The 25,402-nt window shown below is 36.8% G+C and overlaps 2 protein-coding genes across 9 annotated transcripts in view; one reads left to right on the plus strand and one right to left on the minus strand.

The window, feature by feature from the left end:
• Positions 1 to 19,534, plus strand: part of LOC122341982 (retinal cone rhodopsin-sensitive cGMP 3',5'-cyclic phosphodiesterase subunit gamma-like) — a 28,390-nt gene extending 8,856 nt beyond the window's left edge. The window contains exons 1-15 of one of the 8 annotated variants that reach the window (XM_043235743.1): positions 1,174 to 1,432; positions 2,083 to 2,156; positions 4,296 to 4,511; positions 6,744 to 7,097; positions 7,209 to 7,481; positions 7,760 to 7,867; positions 8,616 to 8,657; positions 8,831 to 8,872; positions 9,028 to 9,069; positions 9,253 to 9,294; positions 9,401 to 9,445; positions 9,801 to 9,827; positions 12,700 to 14,521; positions 14,647 to 14,716; positions 16,546 to 17,113. In XM_043235743.1, the coding sequence (XP_043091678.1) occupies positions 4,508 to 4,511; positions 6,744 to 7,097; positions 7,209 to 7,481; positions 7,760 to 7,867; positions 8,616 to 8,657; positions 8,831 to 8,872; positions 9,028 to 9,069; positions 9,253 to 9,294; positions 9,401 to 9,445; positions 9,801 to 9,827; positions 12,700 to 13,238 (1,518 nt within the window). In that variant the 5' untranslated portion in view covers positions 1,174 to 1,432; positions 2,083 to 2,156; positions 4,296 to 4,507 and the 3' untranslated portion in view covers positions 13,239 to 14,521; positions 14,647 to 14,716; positions 16,546 to 17,113. The other 7 variants (XM_043235739.1, XM_043235741.1, XM_043235740.1 and 4 more) reach the window with 7 other exon arrangements.
• Positions 19,535 to 20,213: 679 nt separating this feature from the next.
• On the minus strand, positions 20,214 to 23,397 carry LOC122342113 (tetraspanin-10). The gene is made up of 3 exons (XM_043235904.1): positions 23,269 to 23,397; positions 21,727 to 22,340; positions 20,214 to 20,748 (listed from the first exon to the last, which is right to left on the minus strand). Exons 1-3 carry the CDS (start codon positions 23,359 to 23,361, stop codon positions 20,418 to 20,420), a joined length of 1,038 nt encoding a protein of 345 aa, XP_043091839.1. The 5' UTR covers positions 23,362 to 23,397; the 3' UTR covers positions 20,214 to 20,417.
• Between the last annotated feature and the right edge of the window lie 2,005 nt (positions 23,398 to 25,402).

Below are 25,402 nucleotides of genomic sequence, written 5' to 3' on the forward strand. Positions count from 1 at the left end.
CTTTGATAGGGCTGGTATATGTATGTATGTATGTGTGTGTGTATATATATATATTGTGTGAGGAGAAGGAAACACAAGGCAAGGAGAGCTCAACATAAATACCCGGAGGGTGGATTTATTTAAACAAAGAAGAAATGGTATGGTTGCAAAAGTGTCCAAAAGCGTGACAGGTGCTGCGGTGGTGCTCTCTTCTTCGGTGCGTTCCTGTGGTGCAGAGGGGTCCGTGCCTGGGGTGAGGGCTGATCGGATCACAGGCTGTTGTCTAGGGAAAAATGGAGAGAACACGTTAGTGTCAGCTTGTCTGGAGGCCATGCTCATCTCTCTGGCTTCCCTCATGGCTTTTACAGGCCAGGGGTAACGAGCAGCAGCTGTGTCTGATCAGCCGGTGATGGGCGTGTCCAGGTGCTCCTCGTTGACAGATGGTCATCCATCCTCGACGCTGATGGATGTTCGGGATGATGTCACTATATATATATATATATATATATATATATATATATATATATATATATATTTATACATATACATATATATATGTATATATATACATATACATACATATATATATATATATATATATATATATATATATATATATATATATATATATATATGTGTATATGTATGTATGTATATGTATATATATATATATGTGTGTGTGTATATATATACTTTGGTTTATTACAACTATTTTACTCGCATATTTGTTTTCTTTTCTTGGTATTCATGTGAAAAACTTTTAAACACACACACACACACAGAAAGAACAGTAAAGACGCAGCTTGGGAAAAAAAGAAAAGTTGTAAAAAAGTTTTAGGCATTTGCAATCCTATCGACATCTAATACTGAGCACTAGGATGATAACTGTTAAGGGTAATTTTGTAAATTTCTTTATTGTTCACATTTTCATTAATTTAAATATAAATATATTTCATTAATTTATATAAAACCTTGATTAGTGTATTGCTAAAACTATTTTATTTAACCATCATATTTTATGTATGGGGTACTAACGCACCTATTACAGTATGTTCTCATGAAATGTTAAAAGCTCTATTTTTATCTGTTGAACATTTTACTTTTTCTCACATTGCCCATACAGACAGAGCACGCCCGTACATTTTTACGACCGGATGTTTATTTTTAGGTAAAAGTTTGAAGATATGGTATTATTATTATTATTATTATTGTTGTCATAAAACCATAAATTACACCCATAAATCACTTCACAAAAATCGCCAAATCGTATTTACTACTATCAGACTCTGACGACTTCCGCTGCCCAAAAGGGTCCATAGGTGAAAGTGAAACTGAGGCAGGATGTTTATGGTCTCCTTTCGATCTTTATGAACTCTCACAAAGTTTGTTAATGTCATATAATCATAAAATTGTATTCAGAAACTCTTTTGTTCCCTGCAATGTACAGTTGAAGGTAAGCAATGAACCAACGGGAATTTGTGTAGCATGAGTGTGACTGGAGAGCATGCGTTTAACTGCTTAGTGATACTAACGCGGAAGTCATATTAAACCATATAAATACATTTAAAAAAATATATATATGATGCTATATCGAGATTCACATTTGGTCCTGCTTTGTTTGGATCAGTTTAACCTCCTGCGTCCATGTATGTTTTGATTAGTTTGTTTTTCAGTTTGAAACGAAATAAGCTGAAATCAGCTGATCTGGATTACAGTTTTTGGAATAAAAAAGAGCTTAGTGTATGAAAGAAAAATGATGATGCTGTATATTTAAAAGTGTGTTTCATTTCTGCTCCACGCTGTCTAGTAGGTACCCACACAGATAGCCTGACATTTCAATAAAACAGGTTGCATGCAGATGAACAGATTTCATAAATAATACATTTCTGTAAAAATAGCATAAACAACAAAAGATCAATTTATTATAAACTATATCAGAAATTATATGAAAACCTATCAAATCACACATGGACCCCGTTGACTGTAGATGATGTGTGACCTGTTTTAAATATTGCATCTGGCCCATAATTTTAATGTATGTGTAAGAGGCAAAACACATGACAACATGCATCTTTCTGTTTATAATGTTATATTTTCTTTTAGTGTCTGTGTCCTGAAGATGAAGTTTATTTGTTTGACTCTGATGCTTATAAGCGGAATTACAGACTCAGTATCAGGTAATTTTTTAAAACTCATGTACAGAGCTGGAGTGCGTTGTCCAGTTAAACTGTAGTTTATTTAAAATCAAGGTCTAACATGAACTGTTCCACTCACTACCCAATTTGGCTACTAAATGTTTGTTTAGCTTCAGATATAAATATATTAATTTGTAAACTCATGACATCTCCCTTCCTGCTTCATTCTGGTGTTTTCCCCAAAAATATATTTTAGCTGCATAAATCAATACAATACAAACAGTACCAAACGAAACTAAACTAATTTGTGGCCTAAAAGAAATACAATAGGATCTGCTAAAATTGGCGCACATAGAGAGCTGATTCCAGAAACCAGTAACCAGTAAATGAAAGAGAGAGGCACTCATCTGAGCCTACTTTTACCATGCTTCAATCATTTTTCACCCTGTCATTCTGTGCTATAACAATTTCATTGAATGTTTCACCATGTTTCATTTATCTGACAAATAATTTTGTATTTTAGGGTCAGAGGCATCCAACCTGTCCTCTAACCTCTATACGCCTGTATAGCTCGTTTGTCCAAATCCCTGAAATACGGCCCATCAGAGCTTATTATGCTACAATTTTGCCCTTTTCGGCAAGAGGGCATTTGCAAATGAAAGTTTTGCTATAAATTGTGATTTTGCTCGATTTTTGTAACGGGTTAGTGAAGGGATGGAGTCATTCGCATGAATTACACGTAGTAAAATATGGTTTAGGGGAGCGGGGGCGAAAGTAATTAATTAATTGTATTTAATAATGTGCTTGCACAAATTACCTATAGGGCTGTTTTTTGTTGGAGAACAGGCTCTTGGCATCATGTACTTATTATTTTTGAGGCGGCACATTTGTGTGTGTTAGTTAGATATATCTAACCTTTCATTGAACACCTTGAGGCTTCTGGTTTATTAGCCGCTATAGGTATACACTGTTATAACGTGTTCATAAGAAAGATAATACAGTAAAATAGTATGATAAGTCACACCAAATTCTAATATCAAGCAGTAAAACAAACTGTTTTGTACAGCTAAAAATAGCTGGATGTGGATGATACCCACAGAATTCACAAATGGTGGTGGCCATTTTTACCTCAAGAAAAAGGAGGATAATAAATAAATAAACAGGCCTATTTATTTGAAGTGTTCCCAAATGTTTCAACTATATCCTGATTCTTAAATACGTGTAAGTAAATGAATTTTGCACCTGTATCAGTAATAATAAGTAATAATAAATAATACATTTTATTTAATGGAACCTTTCAAAACACCTAAGGTCATCTCACAAGCAAATAATAAAAAAAAGCTAAAAAAATAGCTGAATATCAGGGAAATGGATATTAACTATGTAGAAGAACCCGTATTTTTTTTTTTATATTTTTAATATTCATTTGTATTTAATGTAAATTTTAAAAAATCATTCAGAGTTCAAGCATTCTCAAAAACTCCCATTAAAGGCGATGATGATGTTTACAGTGTGAAATTAATTTCTTTCTTCTATTCATATGCGCAACTGAGCTTTGTTGTTTCTGATGAGAGAATTCACCAGAGAGCAGAATTCAGTCAGTGAGCGAGTTGTAGTGATATCTGAATGCTATGGTGCCCTGTAGGCGTTGTGATCGGTTCACTTAGTTTTGTTGTTATTAATTCAAAATAAAATAATAATAAATCAATCTCTGATAATCCTGGGTTGCTATGGTCATGCAGGTTTGTTAACATAATAAACTAAAAATATCGTCAAGAATACCTCAGTTTTGTGTAATTGCATCCATCTGCTCCTAAGACCAGTCCTATAGCTATTGGTGCGTTTGCAACTTCAGCTATTGCAAGATGCCTTTAAACATACCTTTATCCATATTTGCTGTTTCCGGGCATATCATTACTTCTATGATTAAATTTTTGTACTTTCTGTGCAAGAGTGCCATCCGGCTTTGAGTATGAATGAAACGTCATACTCTCATGACGCTTCTCCCCCTCCCCCTTCAGCTTACTGAAATATGTTGTGTGCAGCCTCAGGAGGAAGATAAGTTCAGGAGCCATAATTTTTGAGTAGTAATCAGCTGAACCTAGTGTTCAAGACAATCACCAATTAATCACCAAAGACTGCATGACATCACAATAAAGTTCTGTTATCCTTTACTACCAGGACCATCTGCTCTGTTCAGTCAAGTTCTTCACCAAGCTTGATCTCAGCAGAGCATACAACCTCATCCACATCAGGGAGGGAGATGAAAGGAAGACAGCTTTCTCCACTACATCCAGTCACTATGAATATTTGGTTATGCCATTCGGCCTCTCTAACAGTCCTTATGTCTTCCGGTCCTTCATCAACGCTGTCTTCCGCGACATGCTCAACTGATGGGTAGTTGTTTACATGAACGACATCTTCATTTACTTCGACACTCTCGAATGACACATTCAACACATAAGGCCACAATCCAGTACAGTAAAGTAGCTCCAACGATTCTTGGGGTTTGCCAACCTTTAAAGACAGTTCATTCAGAATTTAAGCACACCTCAAGGCACTCCTCAAGGGGTGAGACAACACTTAGCCTGGTCCCCAGCAACTTCTGAGGCATTTCAGGCACCCCATCCTTCAAACCCAGACCCTGAGCACAAATTCATAGTCGAGGTCAATGTTTCAAACATGGGCATTGGAGCAATACTGTCACAGTGCCAAGATAACCCTCCCAAGCTTTTCCCATGTGCATACTACTCACGCAAATTGAAGGATGCAGAGTCATCTGGTTATCAACGATACCATCCAACTCCTCTCTGAACACTTCTGGTGGTAAACCTTCTCCGCTGACACAGTAAAATTCGTTTAATAATGCCAAATTTGCAATATCTTTAAATCGTCCCATTGCAGCCTCTACTCATTTCGCGTTCTGTCAACATCTCAACATCAATGGAAGTTTAACTTCTGGTTATCATCCCCAAGCTAATGGGCAGGTTGTGAGACTGAAGCAGGAGATCACCCGATTCCTCTGGAACGTACTGCCATCAGAACCAGAACAAGTGGAGTAGGTACCTAATCTGGGTGGAGTATGTTCAGAATTCGCTCCGTAAGCCATCCGGTCTCACTCCTTTCCAGTTTGTTCTCAGCTTCCAACCACCTCTGTTTCCCTGGTCAGATGAACTGTCAGAACTCCCCACTTTAAATTTCAACAGGTAATCAGAACAATGGGTCTGACTCTTGTCCAGAGATCTCCGCCTGCATCTCCTAATTTGGAAAACTAATTTGTAGGTCCTGTGATGTGGGATGAATCTCATGGTCAAGTGCAGTGAGTAAAGTGCTGACACTTTTGAGTCCTATGTTGGAGACTGAATTTTCTGAAGGCTCAGGCCATACACAACTTGAGACTGACTCTCTAGGAATAACCTTGATAAAGTAATGGCTTTGACAGAGGATTTGATGAAAAGGCATGACATTATGATTTGGGATATCATGAAAGAGGAAGTTGCCAGCGTTGGGCAATACACTAATTACCTAGTAAAATACCTCAATGTCAATACTACATATAGCACCTTTAAATACAAATATAAATTAAATATAATTTAATTTGATTCCCATGTGTTTCATATAATCCTTTCTGGATTACAGTCCGCCATAAAAATGCTGGTGTGAGAATAGGCTATAATTAAACAGTGCACCTCCTGCAGAATCCTCAGCCGAATGAGGCCATGGGACAGCTTCTTTGTTTTAAAGACGTGAAATTACGACACAGTGCCATGCTCCAATTTCTTGCAAAAACTGTCGAAAGATTGTTTTCAACTGTAAATCAAGTTAAAACAGGAATCAGAGCTACAATGTTGACACAAAGACTAAGCTTTTTGTCCCTGCTATGCTTGAAAGAGAACTGATTGAATTGTTGGACTACAACAAAATCATTGCAAATCATCATACTCTAAGCCTTGTCTTCTACTGTTATATTCAAAATCTACGTTTTCTAGTTGGCTAGTCACTGTTGTTTATTTGACACTGAGCCAGACTATGACCAATAACTACTGTTCTGCTGATTTAGTGCTTTGGTGTCTCTGTGTGGTGTGGCCACCATGCTAATGCTGTTATTATCGTTATGTTCGTATTCTTAACACTGCTTATGATGATATACTTGCTCGTGCTCTGATTAAACGGTGGTGTGTATTCAAGCAGGTGTAGATGTGTGCATATTTTGATAGATGCATTTTAGGCTGGGCCCACCCTCATTGCGATTCCCGGTTACGCTATATTGCCTCAGACTTGTTTCTGATTGGTTACTTGCAACACTGTAAAAACGCTTCTGTCTCTGGTTTAGTGTCAGCCAACTCATGAATTTAGAAGCTGGTAATGTGGTGCACTGAATGTTCTAATGGAGCTTCATATATATATTTTCATAGCAGAAGGTAGCACCATTAGCTCACTGATGCAACCATTTGACGTCACTGAAATAATAGCACCCCTCTTAATGCAAAATATATATAAAATCATGTTGATTGTTTAATTAACATACATGTTTCATGGCTTTTCCACTATATATTTTAGTAAGAGACACAAGAACGCTTCAGACTCAGCAAAATCTGTTTCTGCACCTGCTCTCTTTCTCTTTTACAGAGCAGTATGAAGTAGTTGGTCCTGCAGATGCTGTTTTTGCTGTAGCTGGTGAAGATGTGATTCTGCCCTGTTCAGTCAAACCCAGCATCAGTGTTGAGGACATGAGAGTGGAGTGGTTTAGATCTGACCTGAAAGACTCACAACTAGTGCATCTCTATGAGGATCATGAAGACAGAAACACAGAGCAGATTGTATCCTACAGAGGGAGAACAGAACTGACTCATCAAGAACTACAGAGAGGAGATGCATCACTCAAACTCTCATCAGTCCGAGTCTCTGATGAAGGACGTTACAAGTGTTTTATTCAGTCCAAATCCTGGAACGATGATGCAACTGTTAATGTCAGAGTTGAAGGTGAGTAAACCAGTAAAATTAAACATTATTCATAATTAATTTAGTGTATATGTTACCGTTTTATGATATTGTTTAATTTACGCAATCAGTGTTGTTGATGTTGATCTGTAGTTGTAGGAACTCCCCCGGTGATCACTGTAGATGGGTTTGATGATTCAGGAGGACTTCATCTACAGTGTGAATCTGAAGGCTGGTATCCTGAACCTGTTCTTGAGTGGCTGAACAGAGAAGGAGTCAGTTTGAGTTCAGACACTAGAGTGACACACAGAGAAGCAGACAAATTCAGTGTGAAACACACCATCACTGTACGTCACAGAGACGACAAGATTCACTGCAGAGTCAGACTGAGACATCACATGCTGGAGACACAGATTATCACCACAAGTAAGTCCTGACCCTCTATTTACTATATTTTGTTTGCATCTTCTCATGGTATTTTTAATGTGGTAAAATCATCATTATTATTATCATTATCAACAATACATTTTAATGTGTATATAGTAGTTGTCCAAAGACAAGGAACTCTGATAAAAGGTTTTGATCCATTTTAAATGCCACACTGTATACAGTACTATTCACAATTGACTATTAATTCATATTCCTACATTTGAATTAACCCATGATAAACTTACACAATGTGTTCAATTGTTGTTTTTTTGTAGGTAAAAGGTTTAGTTCTTGGAGGACATCAATCATCCTGATTTCAGTAGCTGTTGTGCTCAGTGTGATTGCTGGAATACTGATAGCTGTGTTTGCTCAGAAAAACAGAGGTAAAATCTGAAAGTGTTATTTTATATATATATTATATATATATACACACACACATACACAAACATTTTTTTCTTTCTGAATGTTGTGTATTTTGTTGAATATCAATCTATGATCCATTATCAAATGAGTGCAGTTTTTGGCAGATTTCAAGTTTCAGTGTCTGCAACAGGTCTTCAAGGTTTGCAGCAGTGCAACCACAATGAAAATATAATTTGTTATGGAAAAAAATGTATTGTTACAAATGGCAAATAGACCGATTTTTACTCACAGTCTTAGGGTCCTGTCAAACCCCCGGCTCAATGCAGCGGAAGTGTGTTTGCCAAGTTGAGTCCGATGCATTTTCCCATCCAGCGCCACGTCATTTAACTATCAAATGCATTTATGCATGTATTTGTGCTCCCATGGGTGTGCTGGACTAAAAAAAGATATGTTCAGGCACATTGGTGGTGCGTATGAGCAGATTTGTTTCTTCTCTGGAGTCGTGTTCAGTCTTTGCGCCTGCTAATTTCTCTGTTTAAATAGTGAAACTCTTGTGCAAGAGAAACTCTTGATTGGTTTATTGCACGTTACCCTCAAAAAAGACTCATAACTTATTAAGGGAATAGAGACAATCCATTTTACCCTTGTAAAAATAGCAAAAATGCACTTGCGCCGTGTGCATTTAGCTTACTAATATGGGGCCCTTGGATTATATGTGTGTGTGTATACTATTTATTTATTTATTTTTTTATGCTGAATTTTATTTAGGACACAAAGAACTTCTAAAAGAGAAGAGAAGAATACAAAATGGTAAATCTTTCTTTAATAAATTATTTAATTCATTATTAATGTCAAGTCCTCAAAATATTTAATTAACAGGCAGATCTCATAGCTATTGTTCTTAAATCAAAAATAATTGCCTTTGTATGTAATGCTACTGTTGTCTGAATTCTGTTTTCTCTTTTTTTCTGAATTTTCTTCAGAACTTGATCAACTAGTGAATCAGAAGAGAATACTACAAAATGGTGAATTTGTCAATAATAAATAATTTAATTCATTATTAATATCAAGTCTGTTTTCATCAACTTAATATTTAACATAAACTGTGTATTTTTGTTCTATAATTTTGTCTTTGTATGAAATGCTTATTTTTTCTCGTTTTTTTCTGAATTTTCTTCAGCCCACAATCAACTACATAACGAGAAGAGTAAACTGCAGAATGGTAAGGTTGTCTTTATTAAAGAATTTAATTCAGCAATAATGTCAAGTCTGTTTTTATCCTCAAAATATTTTATCGATAGACATTGTGTAGATACAGTACATTTGTGTATATCGTTATTAGTTATTGTTTGTCTTTGTAATTAATATTTCTGTTTTCTCTTGTATTTATTTAAATGTTCTTAAGCACACAAGCAAGTACAAAATGAGAAGAGAAGAATCCAAGAGGGTAATTTTTTCTTTATTAAGTTATTAATTCTTTTTCATTTTAAATATTTAATTTTTTGTTTTTTCAGTTATAAAAATGTTAATGCCTTTTTATAAATTTTCTTTAGAACGTGATCAACTTTTACAAAGTCAGAAGATGATTATACCAAAAGGTGAATTTGTTTATATGGCTTTAGTAATATACAAATTAATGACTTTTGATTTGTTTAAACACTGAATAAATATGCTGTGTGTTAATGTCTACAATTCATTATCATTTCTTATTTAGATACACACTCTTAGTAATAAAGGTACAAAAGCTGGCACTAGGCTGGTCCCTTTTTATTAATAAGTATTAATAGGCACCTTTTAGTAATAAATATGGTACAGGGGTGTATAAACTAAAGTCTTCTAGGATTGTGTTGGTGATTAAAGTTTAAATGATGATTAAAACGATACTGATCCCATTATTGATTGAATGATAATTCTAATATGAACTCTTTATAACTTCATGCTTTCTGTTTTTAGTGATCACGCATTTAAAAACACACATGGGTAAGTAAAAAGTACTTATGAAATAATTATTTGTTTTAATTAATTTCATTATGTCAACTGAAGTTTATATGCATCCTAAAATAAAACATTTTTAAACATTTAACAATGGGAAAATTAAAACAATGGGATCCGGTAACTCTTTATAAAAGCTTTCATTAAAGCATTCATTAATTACATAACACTGATGTCAATATTGAGTACCTATAAGGTAGTACTGCAAACTTCATATCTTCAAAAAGTCTTTAGTTTTATCAAATGTAAAAAAGATACAGCTTAATGATTCCTCTGAAAAGCTAAATAGTGGCAAGCATTTGAGTGCTGATTGCCAAAAAACACAGATATTTGATGCTGTTTCACGTAATGTCTGTAGTTCTGAATCATGACGGGGATCTTTTATTTACCTTTTTCTTGCCAAAAAAATGGGCACCACTATTTGTAAATTCCATGGGTATAGCTTCTGTTCTCATCCGCATCTGCATCGTGTGTGAAATCAACCCAATTAAATAGTGGGAAGTAATGACCAGGAAGCATAAAAGCACATGGAATTCTGTCATGAAGCGAGTGCTGGCAGTGATGCCGAAAGTGTGGTTACGAGACGCTGCATCTCGTTCCTTCGAGGAACCATGGTTACATACGTAACCTGGAGACGTTTCTATTCAGGAACTGAGTTAGAAAGAACCAGAGGGGACATTCTCTTGAGTCACGAAGAGGTCCACCTCTACCTGGTAAAACACTCTCCAGATCTGCTCCACCACCTCGTGGGTAGAGCATCCATTCCCCGGACCACGGCCTCTGCCTTGACAGGATGTCTGCTTCCACATTTAAATGCCTGGGAATATAGACTGCTCTTAGTGAGAGGAGTCTGTCCCGAGCCCATACAAGGATCTGGTGCGCCGGCTTGTACAAGGGGCGCAAATGCAGGCCTCCTTGGTGGTTTATGTAAGAGACCACAGATGTGTTGTCTGTGCGTACCAGCACATGTTGGTCTCTTACGTCTGGGAGGAAGTATTTCAGTGCCCGAAATACAGCCGGCATCTCCAGGCAGTTGATGTGCCACGTGAGATGATGACTCCTCTACAGACCGCAGGCCTTATTAAGTGCCGAGACGGTCTCTGTGATCAATTCAACGATAATTGCTAGAAATTAAGTGTCCCCAACTAAGCAAGCCAGAGGCAACAGCAGCAGGGAACCAAGACCACATCCATAAAGATTGGAGAGAAAAAACCATAGGAGAAACCAGGTACAGTTGGGGCCAGATCTCCTCTGGCTGGACGCCCAGCACTTAACTTCCAGTTCAATTTTTAAATGCAGCTTTGTCAGATTGTGTAAAGGGCTTATTTTGTGTGTGTGTGTGTGTGTGTGTGTGTGTGTGTGTGTGTGTGTGTGTGTGTGTGTGTGTGTGTGTGTGTGTGAGTGTGTGTGCATCTGATTCCGGTGATCTGTCCACGGGGCTCATAGGTGTTCTGGTCTCTGATGAATATAATCTCTTGGTGCTTTTCCACCATCTGATCTGGATACAAACTGAGAAACTGAATAAGAAAGAAACAAGACTAATATTAGTGTAGATGCCATTCTTTTTACGATGTCTAATTATCTAATTAATCGAGCCTAGCAATCCTTTAACAGATTTGAATACTAAGTGTGTTCGTGTGTTTAAAGTGTGTCTGCTTCCTGAACAGTGTTAGGGAGATTGTTCCAGAGTTTAAGTTCTAGATAGAAAAAGGATCTGCCGTCTGCAGTTGATTTTGATATTCTAGGTATTATCAAATGGCCAGAGTTTTGAGAACGCAGCGGACGTGCAGGACTATAATGTAATAAGAGCTCACTCAATATCATATTGAGGAGATAAACCATTCAGGGCTTATAAGATTTTATCTATCCAATGTTTGATAGCGAGCCAGTGCAGTGTTGGCAGAACCAGGCTAATATGATCATACTTCCTAGTTCTAGTAGGGACGTTTTGGTCTAGCTATGGTTTGTTTATCAAGCGTGCAGAACAATCACCCAAGAAAGCATTACAATAATCTAACCTAGAGGTCATAAACGCATAAATGAACATTTCTGCATTTGGCGTTGAGAGCTTAGGTCGGAATTTGGATATATTTTTAAGATGGAAAAACACAGTTTTACGGATGCTAGACACATAGTTTTCGAAGGAAAGATTGCTGTCAAGCTGCACACCTAGGTTCCTAACTGATGAAGAATCCTAACTGATGAAGTAGGGACCTCATGTACAGCAGGACAAGAGGTATGACATTGGACACATTGGCACAGACACACACACACAGAGCGCTTCGCTGAATGACAGAAAGCTGGAACTGGCAGCATTACACATGCTTTTATGCTTCCTGGCCAATGACGTCACCCGCCTATGACGTCCCACCATTTCATTGAGTTGATTTCACATACGATTCAGAGCCATTCCCCATAGTGTCGTCCTGAAGAGGAACCGACCTGTGCATCACTAAGTGGCTTTAAAGGGGTCGTATGATGTTATTTTAAAGATAATTTTTTGGTGTATGTGGTTTAACAGAACCAGTTTTTCTTAGTTTCTAAAAAACACAACATTTTAAGCTTATCTGACACTTTGTTTATTTTTTCATGATGAAATAAACTGTTTTAGAAAGCTGTTTGTAGTGAATGTGACGCGTCTGTTGTTATGATCCCTGTGAAGGATAGATGCAGCCCAGCACTTTTTGTCCAGTTTAGAATTAACATGTTTTGTTTTGATTAGATAACCATAAAGTTTTCTAAAATACATGCATCACATTTATTTACAATAAATAGAGTATTTGTATTTTGTACAATATTTTGTGCTATCTTTGTACAGTTCTGATGTTTCATGACGCAGGATTTTCCATATTTTTCACAGTGAATGTGATTCTGGATGCTGATTCGGCTCATCCACATCTCGTTGTCTCTGATGATGGGAAACAAGTGCGAGTTGGAAACACACAACTGGAAGGAGTGAATAGAAAAAAAGAAAGATTTGATCAATATCTTGGTGTTCTTGGGAAGGATGGATTCTCCTCAGGGTGTTTTTACTATGAGGTGCAGGTGAAGGAACAAACTGATTGGTGTTTAGGAGTGGCCAGAGAATCTGTTTATAGGAAGAACTGGATGAGTCTGAGTCCAAATATCGGATACTGGACTGTGGCTCAGAGAAATGGCGTGTGTTGGGCTTGTGATTCTCCAAATATCTCAGTTACTCTGAGTGTGAAACCTCAGAGGGTTGGTGTGTTTGTGGATAATGAGGAGGGTCTTGTCTCCTTCTATGATGTGGAATCCATTTTCCATATTTACTCTTTCGCTGGTCAGTCTTTTAATGAGAAACTCTATCCATTTGTTTGTTTGGGGCTTCATAGGAATGACAACTCCACACCACTGATCATCTGTGATGATCACTTATGAGATTAGTGACTATTAATTAAAAGGAAATGCTACTTTTTTTTCTAAAGTGTAAGTGCAATAAATATTGCATATTACTTATAATCAGTCAAACAATTAGGTTTATTTTACGTTTATCTTGTTCTTAAATATTTGACTTAAAGACTTGCTTAAATGACTGAAATTATGATATATAAACACTTTATTTGTTAGAACTAATCATGCAATCAATTATTTCTCCTCCAGTTGTGTTTGCTGTTGGTTGACAAATCTTTTCAGGTTTAGTGGGCTCTCAAAGCTTGATAAACGTTTTCTGTCAAGTCGCAGTTGGATGCACCTGAAACTGTGACACATGCAACAAACCAGTAGCCCCTCACTGCAGAACAAATGATCCAGGGGGCGGAGATGAGGTTTTCTAAATAAAAATGCTAGATCTTATTATTTTTCATTTATTTTAGAAGAAAACAAACGTAACCCCTGGTATTTATTCCATACAATGACTAAATTAAAGAAAAATAATGCGTCAACAGGTGCTTACATTCTCTAAAATCACAGCAGTTACTTCCAAGATCAATACTATACAATCCCCTGAGTATACTGATCCCCTTACACTTGAATGTTTGTAGTATATATTTTTTATATTTTGCACGTTTTATATTTTGTATATTGTATATAATTCTCTTTATTATCTGTCTTGTCTTGTTATCGTGTTGCAGTGTAGAGCTTTTGTCACTAAAACAAATTCCTCTGATTCTGATTCTGATTCTGAGGAAGAATTCCGCTCATTCTCTATTATGGGAGAGGAAGAATTGTACAAACTTGTTAAATCATCTAAACCAGCAATATGTTAGAACCTATTCCATTTAAACTATTAAAAGAGCTGCTTCCAGAAGTCATAGATCCTATTTTGTCTATTATTATTGTCATTAGGATATGTCCCCAAAAACTGTTAAGACTCTTCTTAAAAAAACGCATCTTGACCCCAAAGACTCAATGATTAACGACTACAGGCAGATCTTGAGTTTAGATCTAGATTAGATTTAGACCGTACCATAGTACTGAGACTGCTCTCATTAGAGTTATCACTTTTTATTAGTGCTATTTGGTCTCCAACCTCTGGCCGTTTGATAATACCAAGGATCCTTTTCCTGTTTAGCTCCCAAACTTTAGAACAATCTCTCTAACACTGTTCGGGAAGCAGACACACTCTGTCGGTTTAAATCTAGATCACACATCTCTTAAAGACACAAGATTCACTGCAGGATCAGACTGAGACATCACATGCTGGAGACAGATTATCACCAGAAGTAAGTACTGACGTGGTAATTCTCATGGTAATTAAGTTGAATTTTTTTTTTTTACATTTTACTGTGTCTGAACCATTCAGAGCTTAACATTAACAACCCTTACACAATGTATTAAATACTTGTAGGTAAAAGGTTTAGTTCTTGGAGGACTTCAATCATCCTGATTTCAGTAGCTGTTGTGCTCAGTGAAAACAGGTAGGCCTACATTTGTATTTTTTTTTGTTATTTTATATATCTTATGCGAATAAGAAAGTGTGGGGATACTTTTCACGTTTAACTTATCTTTTTTTCTGTGAAAACGTTATCAAGCCACAAGCCATGTTTTCCTTCATACACAACATGTGAACAATTAAACTTTGTCAAAAATTAAAAACAAAAAAAGTAAACATAAAACATGAACTGACATAAAATTGGCGCCTCCTCCAGGCCACGCCGTGGACAAACTGATGCGATTTCTCAGGTCAGAGCTCACCAAACTTGAACTTTGGAACACAGCGGCATATGCAACTTTCCTGCAGAAGCTTGTCTTTCCAGTCTCTTTTGCATGCGTATGAAGCATAGACTTTACACAGTTCTCATTTTCCCATGCAGCGCCACGTCATTTAATTAGCAAGTGCATTTGCACCCATTTATGCGTAAAATGGTAGTAAAATCTAGTAATAATAGTAAAGTTAAAAACCACTAGTCTTTATAAAATTTTACCAGTTTACTGAAGAATATGCTATAATAAGTGGTAATGTTTCTTTATGTGCGATCATGGAGATTACTAAAGTATGTGGAAGTAATGTATAGAATCTCTGCGATGATTTGGTTTATAAATGTACATTTACATTCGCATATGGCCATTTTAGCAGCAAGTCATTGTACGGTCAAAGTGCAGTACAGTTAAAAACTAGATTAGCTGTTTCCAGTTGCTCCCTATAAACACAACACATATTTACTGTATCATTTATGTTGTTGATAGTTGTTGGTGTGTATGTGGTTGGTGTGTATGTGCACCTTCTACCTTATTCAGTTTATCCTCAGGTTAGGTAAAGTAAGTCGAGTCTGTCCTATCTCTCATAAGCATTTAATCACAAGACAGGTCACAGAAGACTTCTCCGTGGTCTGTTCTGTTCATGTCTAGAAATCAGAGCCTTTGGCAGGCGAGCGTCTTGGTGGCAATAAGATATAGTTTTATTATATATAGGTTAAATACAATACAAATAAAATACTAATATAAAATGTCGGTCGTTCAAAGTCACTGTGTCACCGAGATGCAGCTGCTACACATCATGCTTAATACCTTTTCTCAAATTACTCTCAAATACCAAAGAAAATCATGTATTTTTAATAGGTATACTGCTACAGTTCTTCCTTTCAGCTGAGGGCAGGGGTCTGGAGATCTTTTCCAGATATTTAGATGATATTAGATTATGATGTATTTGTGGTAAATGCAATATAAGGTCTGTTTCTATTCTCGCCAGACGGTGGCGCTAGGTCCTTATTGTTTTATTGGTGAACTCTTTATGAAGTGAATTTGGGATCTAGTCATAGACAGCAAGCAAAGAGTCTTCTGTACGTACAATGAAGCTTATAAATGTCTGGTATTTCTAATGAAAAAAGGAAAAAACACACACTAATACATTCTGCAGGCCATGTTAAATATATGTGTCTTTTAGCCTTATTTTTTATATTGATGATGTATGGAATTGATGGTAACACAGAAGAATTGAACTAGTCTTATACCTGTGATCAATGTCTGATGGTGTGTGTGTTTAGTTTTTTCTGTGTCTGTGATGCTTAGGTCTCTATATGACTATATGTCCCTGCCGAATTCTTTTTCTATTTTTAAATTTATCTCTCAATTAAGCAACAGTACGATACCTGTAATTATAATCGTACCACTAACTGTAATGTGTAGTTGCATAGGATTGTAGCTCATAAATTTAATTGTCTGGTGTGCGGCGTGTGATTATTAAACAGACTTTTATAGACGAGATGTGCACCGTAGAAAAACGCTTTACAATTGTTTCCTGTTTTAGTCGTCCACCTTGGGCTGTGTGAGGGAACTGATTTAGCGTCTGGTTGAAGGGGCAGGTTAATCTATCCTGTGAACGAACAGAGGTGCGGAGATTATCTGACAGACTGCTGACAGGACTCACAGCGCACACGGGACGTCTGGACGGGCCATTCACAAAAACTGTTGCATAAGTAGAACATCACACCGGACATGTCGTGTGCGTGAATACGTGATCTCCTGAAGGTTATATGTGCATAAACAAAATCACTCTTATGATTAGGGCTTTTGCTTAATCCATGTTTTTGTCAAAAAGCGCACACATATGTATGTGTTATTTCTTTATGCAAAGTATGGATACTTTGACTTGTGGTCTTAGGCTTAAGTGAATGCATTAAAATGTCTAAACCCAAATTCCTAATCAGAATCACCCAAACTCTTTGTGACTTACTTAATATCGCATGAACTATGGAATGCAAGCAGGATTAGTCTCATGCATGTATCTGTGCATTGTGTCACCTTTTAGGGGGGCTGATGACAGCTAGACTGTTTTGGAAAGAGGAAGGACCATCGTGTGCAGGTTTAATCATCTTATGATGCTCAGAACTATAAAAGAGCTGATAGGGGAGTGTGTGTTGACAGAGAGTCGCATCCTGACCACCTCAACAAAGCATCGAGACAGAAACAGAAGACCAGCAGGTGAGTACATCAGCTCAGAAACAACTCAACATGTAGGATGGAAAAGATTTGTAATGTTTTTGTTAGGCTTCGAGTTCCAGTTATGCCTGTTATGATTTAATATGAATTATTTATGCTTGAATATATTAATATATAGGGTATTTGTCCCTGAATGTCACTGAATGGCATTTATTTTAAAGAAGGATAGAACACACACCCCTATTAAGCAAAACATTTCACAATTACAGGTGCATATATAATGATAAAAACAAAAGATATACTGCAAATAATAATAATATTCTATCTTTTTAACAGTAATAAAGCTGTAAAAATCATTCTAATTCTTTAAAAATAACAAGTTCAAGTTACTGGGATTATTTTCCAGATGCTGAAACATTGACAGCCAATCAGAATCTACTCCTTTTTTAAGCGTTTAAATCTGCGTTTGAGGTTTACGAACGAAACGTCCGTTGGTGTGGACGCTAACGTTACATCTTAATTATCATCCTTGTGTGAACGAGTCATTAATGTAGCACCTCTGTGAACTTCAGGAACTTAAGGACTAAAAAAACAACATCAGCTGATTAAAAACTTTAAAGAATAATGACAAATATATTCGTCGAGAAAAATGCTGCAGCATTTGAGATGCAGACAGACACTTGCTTTTCCATCTAATGCAGGACAATCCAAATCTAAGTATCCAAATCTGTTTTAGGACACTGTCTCTGAGAAATTGTCGTCATGCGAGCAATTTTTTAAACACATTTCCTGTATTACTGAACTCTAGTGTATTTTAGCTGATGAAAGGAAGAGTTTGACTTCATGCACATTCTGCTTATGGTGCACTGACCTTCATCTAATAAGATTAATTGAGAAACCCTCTGGACAGCAGATTACAGGGGGCTTGATTATTGTGAGGAGGATTAAAGGAACCTCCTTCGTTATCACATGTCTGGACACTGGTGTTTAAACATTACTATAGATAGCCTCTGTATTTGGTGAAACATATTTCTGGTTTGATTATCGTTAAAAACTAATGCAATGGTGAAAACGCAAAGCAACTTTGCATTTGCCCTAAAGATTAATAGTTTCATCCCCTCAATCTCTTACAGATCCTTATCGTTTCACTGCTATCGGTCTTATGGATATCTCCAAGAATAGGGATGTCTCCAAGCCTAAAGCGAGCAGCAAGGTCGCCACGCGAGCCCCGGCGCCTGGCAGTCCCCACAAGGGCCCACCCAAGTTCAAACAGAGGACAACGCGCCAGTTCAAGAGCAAGCCGCCCAAAAAGGGTGTCGTTGGGTACAAATACTTTTTATGCTTTTATTAATTTTGGATATTTTATGGTTCTGCGTGTTGTTCCTGTGCTAATATCAATATTGTTATTCTTAGCTTTGGTGAAGAAATTCCTGGAATGGAGGGATTGGGAACTGGTATGTAAAAATTTTAGTCAAAACAATATTGTCTTTATATATTTAAGTTGTTTGAGATTATGTGCAATCATATTTTTCTCTCTCACAGACTTTAATGTGATCTGTCCGTGGGAGGCGTACAGTCACCTGGAGTTACATGAGCTGGCCCAATACGGCATTATTTGAGGTCACTTCCTGTTCCCACATCCCACTGAACAACATCCTGCACCTTAACATGTCTTTTAAATAATAATATTCACACAGCAATATCTTTGGTTGATGTTCGGTTAGTTACGCAGAGACAACTTTTACCAGCAGTTATCAGTCATCAATAACAAAACGGACGTTAGTTAATCTACCTCTTCAAACTGAAATTTCATGCAGAACTAGATTCATTTCACTCTATCGCCAATTCTAATTTCAGATTTTTACTGTATTGTTGTACGTGTTATAGAATTTTAATATTGACATGCAATTGACATTTTAGGTGTCAGCTTTTATTTCCATACGATCCTGAAAAAAACATAGCATGGTAGCGTGAGTTTCTCTTTTCTTTTCTTTCTTTTTTTGAAATAGTTTTTCATTTTGTCAAGTTGCAAATGTCCAAAATGAGTTTGGACACCGCGGGGTCTCAGTGTTTGCCCATAGCGCGAGTACTGGGAGCAGCTCTCTGTGAGAGCTCGGCCCAGTTTATTGGCCTTATGACGCTGGAGAGCCGTGCAAGAGTGAGTGCGGCTCATACCTGGGAGAGCAGAAAAGATTTGGACATAAAATAAAGTCTGATTGTTTTCATACTTTCAGTCTATCTGAGTAGTTTCTGAACCTCTGAAACATTATGCAGTCTGTAAAGCAAGATGGTTTACATAGGCCTTCAGGATTTTCAGCCAATCAAAACACTTAAATCATTCTCAAAATATATCAGTGCCAATGAATTAGATGAAATAACCTAAAGCTTATAGCCTGACGAACCAAGAGTTTGGTTTAACAAACCAAGTGTTTGTAAGTATATCCACTGGTGTTCCCCAAGGATCTATTCTGGGTCCTTTGCTTTTCACATTACACATCAATGATCTTCCATCTGTCCCAAAACTAACTTCCAAATGTATGCAGATGAATGAGCTTACAATTCTTAGTACATGACACAAAACATTGTATGTTTTTTTGTTGTTATTTTTACCAAAACTAACAGATGTTTTTGTATCGGGGGAAAGACCATGAGCTGTATCTGAATATAAGTAACTCTGATTGATTTCAGACATTGATTTAAGGCTCAGTCTATAACCGAGTCAGGATTAGTCTATCAAACTAGATTTATTCATATTTATATGTTGTCTCAGGCCGCTTTGATGCATGTGCATTTCATGATAATTTACATTACATTACATTAGCAAGCTTTAAGCTAGCCTCGGTTATAGAATCGTGCATTTAGGATAATTTCATTAAACCAAACAACATAAATGTTTTATGGTGTGCAAACTAGATCGATTTTTTTGCAAACAGTTTCATCTACATGACAGATGTTGATAATGTCCACCCCTTGTTTTGCATTATGAATTGCAGTGGAAGCATCACCTTATATTGAATATTAGACTTTTGACCAGAGTGACCCATTAAAAACAATAAAAACCAATTAAATCCTTGTAATGCCTTTAAGACTTTACATGCTATCATAAAATTCCTAGACTGTTTGTCTCCAGAATAAACAACTTAACGTCTCCAGATGTGAAATGCAATGAATTCGTTAAATACAGGCTGGTTCATATCCCCCATGGCACAGTAGGCTGTTATTGGAAACATCTGAATCCATTCACTGCGGTGATTGTGAGTACGCATCATGCTGAGCTCTGCTCCACCGTATCCTCTGCAGCAGACGGGCCGTTACTAACAGAGTGAGTATCTGGACCCCCAGGACAATGATGACTACTGTAATAATCGCTCTGCTGTGCTGCTCGATCCAGCGCGAGATGCTGCCCAGACAGCCGCCCAGGAAGATCACACTCTGGGCAGAGAACTCGTCCAGCTGCTGGGCGCCGACTCCACACTGGCTGTTCCACACCGTCCCGTTCTCTAGGGGGTCTATACAGCACGAGGGGGGCACTCCGCACGCCTGGACCCCTGGAGCCGAGCAGTTGAAGTACCTATGCCAAGAGAAACGGACAACGGTGAGACTCGCACAAATAAGTATGGCATGATGCTTTTTGAGTTAGGGGGAACTGATGGGTGTAATAGTTAAGCATCGTTGCAAAAATAAGCACATTTGTGAGTAATAAGTAATTGACAGTGTTGCTGAGACATGCTTAGACACCATTGCTTGGTTGCTAAGGTCTTCTGATTGGTGTTTAGCATGCTGTTGTGGGGTTTCTAGGTGTTTACTAGCTGAAGCCAAAAGAGTGCATGCAAAACTTGCTGTCATGCTAGGATGTTGCCCTGTGGTTGCTAGGATGCCACTGTTGTTTACTGGCCCAAGATATTCTTGTCTTGTTGTTGTTGTTGTTGTTTTTGTCTTGTTGTAGTCATTACTCATTAATAATAACTATTTACTATCCTATCACTATTAGCTTGAAACACCCACTGAGATTTTAAGTTAATGTTTTGGTTGGTTTGATTTTCTGATGCCTGTCCATGCAGGTAAACTATTAAAATATTTCAATATATTATTTATTTATTCTATATTAAATATATACATTTGTATATGTAGAAATGTGTATTATAGAATTATCAAACTCCCACACTTCCTTCACGAACCTCCAGTTTGGGAAACCCCCGGATTAAGATAAGTACAGTAAAATAGAAAAAAATGACATATCAAACAGAGCCATTATTTTTCTATAATAAGCGATGGTATTTGGCATTGCCAAGTATGGGGTGATTGCATGATATAATAAAACAAATTGGAAAGCATGAAATGGATAATTATACAAAAAATCTGAATAGGATCAAAAACAACAAGCAGGCCAGACTATGAGCCCAGATCCCACTGGAAAGCATTAAATACTGGAGAAGCTCTGCATTACAAATTAGCTTGTATAATCCATCTATTTAACTTTGGACTGCTTCGGTGTTGGAAGCCCATGAAGTTGCTCATGATCTCAGCCCGTCTCTTGATTTCCACTCACACATTGATTTCCCAGTCTCTGTAGGTATCTGCCCCGCAGCACTGCAGGCCCGTCTGGATCTCATCAGTGATGAACCTCAGGTCCAGGTCGTCCTGGTACCGCACCATAGCAGCCAACATGCCCGAGCGCAAGTACTCGGCGATCTGGCCCTGCAGGCTGTACAACACGACCGCCGCCAGAACCTGAGCCACCACCAGGAGCAGGATTGAGCCGGAGAAGGCCCGGAGCAGACACAGGTTCTCCCGCAGCGCCCCCACGCATCCCATCAGGCTCAGCAGGGCCAGGGCCAGACCCAGGAAGCAGAAGAGCAGCATGGGGTCCGTCCCGAGACCGCTGATCTTCTCCTGAGCGAAGGAATCTTTGTTGATCAGGCCCCAGAGGCCCACCACCAGAGTGACCAGACCGAGAACGGTGAAGAGCAGGTTACTGGTGACCAGGAGACACTTGAAAATGTAGTCGCTCGCGCTGGAGGGATCGAGACACTGTGAGGGGGAGATGTTCCTCGAGGAAGCTCTGGTCGAGTCTTCATGACTGGATAAAGTCGAGCTCGTCTGACTTCCTGAACTCTCGTGGGTTCCCAGATACGAGGCACCTTCTGCGTTTCTTACATCTCCCTTGATGGTAATAAGAAGAAGGTTCATGAATCTGGTCAGGTGAATGCCACAAGTTTGAGCAAGTTACAGTGTGTTAATAATAATAGGCTAATAGTATAATTATACGTTTAAAAAAATAATAATTACAATAATCAAAATGTAAAAAAAAATTAAGATGAAAAAAATGTAGTTTTAAAATTACAACAAATTTTTAAAAGTAAATTTTGAAATAAAATGTATAAATTATATATATTTATTTATTAATTATCATTATTATTATTTATTTATTTATTTTTAATATTAATATAATTAATTATTATTACAAATTCATTTAAAAGAGCACTCTTGCTCAGTGGAATATATTTGAACCATTTTTTATAAGATGTATTAAACAATTTGAAGTAATTATTATTATGATAATACAATTAGTAATAATAATATGTTTCTATAATAATAATATTTATTATTATTATTATTATTATTATTAATAATAATAATAATAATAATATTTTAAGATTCATTCTAAATAATCAAACACTCTTACAATTCTCAGAATCATATTGCTAAAACAACAAAATAGACAGTTTGGGCCAAATTTATTAAACATTTTAAGTAATAATGATAATACTACTGCTAATAATAATTCATTTCTATGTTTATTATTATTATTATTATTAATAATAATAATATTATTTTAGGATATTACTAATTCATTCTAAATAATCTAACAATAAAAAAATAGTCCTAAACATATTATTAGTTGAACCAAAAGTTATGTTGCTCAAATAAACCTATACAAATATACTGAACAAAACTATTAACAGACACACTTAATTAATTTGCATCATCAAAAACGTTGTTTGTTGATGAGATTTAAAAAGTCTAATCAACATTATCAGCTTTAGCAAATAGATTGTCAAAAAAATTAAACTGAAAGAAACCACACTACCTTTGAAATAAGAGGCTTGTTCTCTCCATTCTGGAAGTCATTCTTCCGCTCCCAGAAAAAGAGAAATCTCCCAAAAGACGGAAACCGCCCCATACCTCCCAGACAGCGGGAGTGGACTGTCTCTGTGCTCCAGACAGTCAGGGAGAGATGCTGCTGGACCGAAGGGCTGGAGAAGACAGTGAATCAGAGCGAGAGCGGGCCACGGCACGGGATTCCAGCATCATGTGAGAGTCACAGTACTGAAGATTAAGAGGTCAGGGTTTGAACCGGCCCGAGGCTCGCTGCTTCAACACTCACACGCTAGAAAAACTGTTCATTTAAATACAACTAAACAGAAAATCGAATATGGCGCGCGTTTTTAAGTAAAATACAACAGAAGAAAACAAATGTTTGCAAACCTTACAAATTAGAAACATTGCCTTCAATATTTCTCTTAATTTAAATGGAAAAAATTATAAGCATTGCTTAAATTAAATTAAATTAAATTAAATTAAATTAAATTAAATTAAATTAAATTAAATTTGGCCAATTGAAGTTAAATAATATTATAGAATATAAATAAAATTAAATATGAAATAAAATATTTCACCAAAAATCTAATTAAAAATATATTGCCTTCACAACTGATACAATTTTAATTGAAAAATGTAAAGCTAAATACAAATGCTGTATTTTAAAACAAATAGTTTATTTGCAAAAATTGATATTTTTCAGATTTTTTCCCCACGTTTTTTTATTGTTATCATGTTTTTATTGTTTGCTACCTGTATTTTCGACTACAGTTTGAATGAAATTAACTCAAATGAATTTCAAAAAATATAAATGCAGTTACGAAAGCACAAACCGCGATCACTAAAATGTAATGTAAATGTAAATGAAAATAAAAATCTATATATATTATAATAATGCATAAATAATGCTAAAATATTACTGCGCAGGAAACCTTCAGAACGTGGATGTCGCTCTGAAAAAAAACCTGCGTAAAACAAAGTCTTGATTTGTGCCTCGAGCGCAATAAAACCATGCAAGTTTGAAATGACACGAATAATACGAAAGCATCCATTTTTTACAATAATTATATTCGTAACAGATGTGTTCCTTGAGATTAGCGTTACAGTAAACCACAATATAAAATACTACCCTTCGCTGACAGAAACCTGTGGAAGATGGCAGTGAGCTAACTACTCGCTGGAAAAGGGAAACCAGCTGCTACTGAAAACATTCGCAGTCGCCTGGAATGAAATGAAACGTATAATGCGTGCATACATCTCTCGGTGATTTGTCCCGTGCTCGTGCAGATGTCTCCGGGCTCCTGGATCCTCTCCTGACCTTGGCCTGGGCTCTGTGTTTTGAAGAGGAAAGCGCAGCGCAGTAGGTATTCCAGGAATGAGCCGAGCAGATTTTTCCCTGCTCGCAGCTCCGTCCTCGGCCAAATCATCTCACACCGCCTGACTCCTGAGATATTACTCGCACAGACACTGCTGCCTGTGCAGACTCCGTAAAAGCCCGCTTCCCTGGCCGTCTCTGGAGGGCCTGCTGATGCCCGCTGCGTGTTTGAGAAACGTGAGTCGCGCGTTTGCGTTGAATGCCGGTCGAAATTCACTAGCAGTAATTTATTAATGAATGAATCATTTACTGTCGTTTCGGTTCTGGATCTGAACTGAATCCAAAGATTTGGCCAGTTTTCGCCAGGTTTAATAAACAGGTTTAGTGTACACTCTCAGGAAAAAAGGTACAAAAGCCGTCCCCGGGGCCTCTTCAAAAGGTCAATTGTACCTAAAGGGTCCATTTTGGTACCTTAAAGGTACATGTTAGTATAAATATTTGAACTTAATAGGTACAAAAGTCTACCTTTTGAAAAGGTACTGCCCCAGTGACAGCTTTTGTACCTTTATTTCTGAGAGTGTATGAAGTATATGTAATTGTGAATTAAACATTGTTCTTTCTAATAATAAAATTAATTATGGATCATATGATTATTTATAATCATTACAATATAAAAAGGGTTTATTTGCAAAAAACCAATAACTCAACATAAACTACAAATTGTGATTTTAGTGCGTTGTTTTATTGCATATTTTCTACATAATAAATAAAAAATAAAAAAACAACTATGTTTTAAAGCAAAAGTATA

Source organism: Puntigrus tetrazona, chromosome 3, assembly GCF_018831695.1.
Source record: "Puntigrus tetrazona isolate hp1 chromosome 3, ASM1883169v1, whole genome shotgun sequence".
NCBI classification, from domain to species: domain Eukaryota; kingdom Metazoa; phylum Chordata; class Actinopteri; order Cypriniformes; family Cyprinidae; genus Puntigrus; species Puntigrus tetrazona.

Excerpts from the sequence above, each read along its gene's own strand:
- LOC122342113 (XM_043235904.1), bottom strand. The coding sequence starts at position 23,361 with ATGGGGCGGTTTCCGTCTTTTGGGAGATTTCTCTTTTTCTGGGAGCGG. Across the intron at positions 22,341-23,268 it reads ACAAGCCTCTTATTTCAAAG|GGAGATGTAAGAAACGCAGA; the intron begins GTAGTGTGGTTT and ends ATTACCATCAAG. Across the intron at positions 20,749-21,726 it reads AGAGACTGGGAAATCAATGT|GTACTTCAACTGCTCGGCTC; the intron begins GTGAGTGGAAAT and ends CTCTTGGCATAG.